The sequence below is a fragment of the Rutidosis leptorrhynchoides genome, chromosome 1 (genome assembly GCF_046630445.1).
Source record: "Rutidosis leptorrhynchoides isolate AG116_Rl617_1_P2 chromosome 1, CSIRO_AGI_Rlap_v1, whole genome shotgun sequence".
NCBI lineage: Eukaryota > Viridiplantae > Streptophyta > Magnoliopsida > Asterales > Asteraceae > Rutidosis > Rutidosis leptorrhynchoides.
The window spans coordinates 418,324,833-418,329,526 of NC_092333.1; the positions used below are offsets into that span (position 1 = coordinate 418,324,833).

At 34.8% G+C, this 4,694-nt stretch overlaps 1 protein-coding gene across 1 annotated transcript; it reads left to right on the plus strand.

The window, feature by feature from the left end:
* Positions 1-767: 767 nt before the first annotated feature.
* LOC139872045 (eukaryotic translation initiation factor 1A-like) lies at positions 768-1,596 on the plus strand. Its single transcript, XM_071859838.1, has 2 exons — positions 768-1,269; positions 1,363-1,596. Exon 1 carries the CDS (start codon positions 831-833, stop codon positions 1,266-1,268), a length of 438 nt encoding a protein of 145 aa, XP_071715939.1. The 5' UTR covers positions 768-830; the 3' UTR covers position 1,269; positions 1,363-1,596.
* Positions 1,597-4,694: the final 3,098 nt, after the last annotated feature.

A 4,694-nucleotide genomic window follows, 5' to 3' on the forward strand; every position in this document is an offset into this window, starting at 1 on the left:
ACTACCGTCGTTCGCTGTTGTTGTGGTGACAACCCACTGTCGTCGCTTCGTTGTTGCTGGTGCCGATTCCTACTATTAAGGAAATTAGATGATAAGAGATTCATTGGGTTTAGCAAATTAGATGAGAAGGATTCGTTGTGGTTTAGTTATAAGCAGCAGTTATCCTCTTGACAATCCATTGGAGTTGCAGAAGGGAGAAAACTTTAGGAACTGAAAGTAACAAATGGAATGGGTGAGAGACTTCTAGATAATAAGCTGACATTATAATGTAAAAAGACAAAACTGCCATTTTCCAATAGAAAATCCCGTGAAAAGTAATTTTCTATACTCTAAGGGTATAATTGTAATGTAATTGTAATATACTCCTGTAGGCCAAGTAATAATACGGAGTATAATTTCTCCCAAGTCAACTTTATCTTGTTTGATCACTAATATATCATATACTCTAATACACCTTATCGTATATATTTAAATTAATATTCATGATATTTATTTTACTTAAACATTTCGTTACTTAATTTGAAAGAAAAATAAATAAACTACCACCTTTGTTTAGCCTATGACAAATTATCAATAAGCCGATAATCATAATCATTTGATGACAAACATAAACCTAAATTATAAATACCAAAAACGACATAATCTAAACCTTAAGGGTCAGAAGTTAAAATAAAACATAGCGAGTCTTTTTTGTTCTTGTTTCATAGTATAGGGGTGTAGAGGGTAAGATATCTAACATATAAACAATCAAATTGGGGCAAATTAACCTACCAAAGCATATTTCAAAATCTAGGGTTTCAGTACGTTTCATCCAATCAAATCAACCAGCTATGCCGAAGAACAAGGGAAAGGGAGGAAAGAATCGCAAAAGAGGTAAGAACGAAGCCGACGATGAAAAACGTGAATTAGTTTTCAAAGAAGACGGTCAAGAATACGCACAAGTTCTTCGTATGCTCGGTAACGGGCGTTGTGAAGCCATGTGTATCGACGGCACAAAGCGTCTCTCTCATATCCGTGGTAAGATGCACAAAAAAGTATGGATCGCTGCTGGTGACATCATCTTAGTCGGTTTACGTGATTATCAGGATGATAAGGCTGACGTCATCCTCAAATACATGCCTGATGAAGCTAGGTTATTGAAAGCTTACGGTGAGTTGCCGGAGAATATTAGGCTCAATGAAGGTATTGCTGGTGGACTTGATGAAGAAGATGATAACGCTGGTGATGATTATATTGAGTTTGAAGATGAAGATATTGACAAAATCTAGGGTTTGTAATTTGTGCTTATATTTTGGTTATACTTTTATATGTATATTTGTTGAGTGGTTTTGTTGCTTAATTACTTGAATTTTGGATTTGTAGATGTCTGGATTGGATTGGATTCTGTTGTCAATTAATGAATTTATGGGAGCTTGAAGAAAAAGGTGAAACTTTATAAGATTATGTGTATAACATGAGCTCTTTGAATGTGATTTTTCTTTTATAAGGTTATGTGTAAGCTATTGAGTTATGAGATTTATGCATAAATGGTTTGTGTTATTTGTGATATTTCTTATACTTTCAAATGTTCAATAAATTGATGGACTTTATTAAGTTTGATGTGTGGTGTTTAATTGGGATTTAATTACAAGTAGTTGGATATATTTTCTGGACTTGTTATCTAATAATTCTGCTGTGTAGTCTAGCCTTCTCAGTGATTTGGGGATCCTTGATGTAAGTGTAAGTCTGCATATATATACAAGTTTAAAAAAGCTTGTTAGTCTCTAAGTTGTGAAGACCTTGGCTGTTAAGTAACTGAAGTGGCTTAAAAAAGCTTGTGGTGTAGTTTCTCGTGTTTTTTCGTTATATTCGTTAGTCGTCAGAGTTGATGTGTCGAGTGTCGTTTGATGTATGTGTCGAGTGTCAGTTTGATGTCATTTGTATTTGCTAGCTTCTGGCTTGTCTATATGTTTAATTGAATTATGCTTGTTTCTATGTTTATCACAACCACATATGGCAGACGTCTTACAGTTTGGTTCGTGTTTGCAAACTTTTAACCTGTAGGATAATCTTCTTGCATTACTCTAACTAAGGGAAGTCTTGGTAAAGCTGATTGTAGTTGTTATGTTGAATCTGATTCTGTCTCAGTAGTTGAGTGAGAATCACTTTGCCTCCTAAACTTTAAGCGTCTTGAAAGTGGTTAGATTCCCTGAATATGATACCTATCTATCGTGTTTTGTACGACTTTACAATTTCCTCAACAATTGTGGATCATTTTTATAACATCTATTCTATAACGTCATCATTCTTAATAAGTGAGATCCACTATATTAATTAATTCCCAAAGTACAAATATGAATGAAAAATGTACAACACCAAAACTGCGACAAGTGAGAACAATAGTTCTCATATTCACCGTCACCGTCTAGTATTTTTTTGCCATTTTGTAAGATGTTAGCCTCTTAATAAGATCACATAATTTCTTAACAAGAGGTTAGCTCTAGTAATTGAGGATTGATGTAACTTGGCTTCTAGGTTGCCTCAGCATAAGACAAAAATGTTGTAGAATAGGTTGCAATGGTCCACTTATTTGGTGTATAGATTTGGTCAATATAGGAAATAGTAAGATAGTTGGGTAATTTCACTTGTTCTTAGAAATTGGGTGGCACAATCTCAAGTTACAGTCTGTTATATGCCACATTCGTTGAATACTAGGATTAAGGATGGTTCGGTCTCTGTGTTATGCCAAATTGTCAAGCTGCTTGTCTATATCTTTCAAAGTTTTCTATGCATATGGCCATGTCTGTTGGCCAGAGGTTCAATATACAGTTAGTTGATTAGATATGCATACCAGTTTGTTGATATTGTCTATTCTTATATGAAAGTTATCAATCTTGACACTTTCAGTTGGTCAGAGGTTAAATATACAGGTAACAAGGATTCATTAGATATTTTTGAGATTCAGCGTTATAAGTATATGTGAATCAATTTGTATTATATCAAGGAAAAAGATAATAAATGCGAAGATGGTTGAACACTAAAATTATGTGGATGCCATTGAATCGATTAAGTTAACCTTTAGTTTGTGATATAGTAAGCATATATACATCATTTACAGGTTGACCTACCAATAAACGTAAGATTATGGTAGGGGTTATGCATCGATGTAAAACTATGCATGACTCGTGAATTTGTTATGATTAGTACTAAAGGCGGATAAAATGTTACTAGACGGTCATCAGCTTGGATGCTTGGTATCCCTATAGTTCAAGCTAGTGACCGATTCCTTTATATTTTGTTTTTGTTTAAATTTAAGTTGCGGTTCATAAAAATAATAACGGAAAAAGTAGAAAGTTATAAACCTGGTTCAAACTGGATTAAAATGCTACCTGGTTGGGGGTCCTCAAGGACTCCATTAATATCATTTTAGGTAGGCAGGTGACTAGTTTGCACATTACTATGTGTTATACGGAGTAAAAGTTTTAACTGAAAAAATAACATGCCACTGGACTGTTGGCATCCAACCTAAGGTAGCAAGGCTATGACTTCAAAGAGATGTCACCGTGCATCTCGTTTAGGAAAAAAAGTTTTTCTGGTTTGCACATTGAACCATAAGACTTGGGGCTTGCAAGTGTCTTTTGGGTGTGAGCGATAGGAAAATGTTGACCCATGACACCTACATACATGCTGCATCCCTAGTGATTGTGAATCACACTGGATCAAATAGGGTAACTAGTGCCGTCATGCCTTGAATTTAAGGAGCATCGTTTTTTCTTTAACATGGTAAATATCTTCTTGTACGAACATATCTATGATTCATAACCCATTTATGTGAAAGGGTTGATTGGTGGCATTTTATTTTGGGATTTGTTGATAGTATTTATTTCCGGCTAGCGGCTTTACAAGTATCAGTACTAGGCCTACTTAGCGTGGTGGGGTGGATTGCCGATTGATGTTTACCTTCGGGACGGATCCCTTTGAATTAATTGTGCGAATTAGTTTTTTGCTAGACGGGTTGAATTAATTGTGTTACTTTTGAATTGGTGGGTTAAACCGAAATCAACTTGAAAAATTAAACTGGTTGGTGAGTTTCGAAGTTAGTACCAGTTGGCAGCTGGCGCGTTGGCTTTGCTTAAACGGGTCAAATTACATGAATTAGCTTTGGACATGTGGGGTGACCTGTTAACCCAAACTTTGACCCGAGACCAACCTGAAAATTAAATGGGTTGGCAGGTTTCAAGCTAATTTTGTTGGTGGGCTGCTTTCGCGTCAAATGAGTTGTAAGCAAATTTTACCGTTATTACACATTGGCATTTAGAAGGCAAGTTGTGTTAGGTTGGTACTCGTATCAGTTAAGAACAAAAAGTTATAAAGGAGGGTATAGCTTATATGTATCAAAATTCAAAGTGGAGTATTGGTATCTATAAAGTAAACATAAAGTTTGATGGTTGTATCGCTTATCATTTAGAAAGCAAAAGCATAAATAATGATAAAAGATGATTTTCTACAAAATTATTATTATTATTAGCGTTAGTAATCTGCGTTTGTGGAATTGGTCTATGCTTATGTAGCTGACATTCAACTCCACACAATTGTGAGTAAAGAATGATAAATTGAAAGAGTTGCCTATGATTGGTAAGAATAAGTGTTGAAAAGTTTCAATGACACACATTAAAAGTTTAAAAGAAACAATACAAATACATATTTAGACTAGT

What these genes read in the sequence shown, in the direction of transcription:
- LOC139872045 (XM_071859838.1), top strand. Translation starts at nt 831, where the DNA reads ATGCCGAAGAACAAGGGAAAGGGAGGAAAGAATCGCAAAAGAGGTAAG.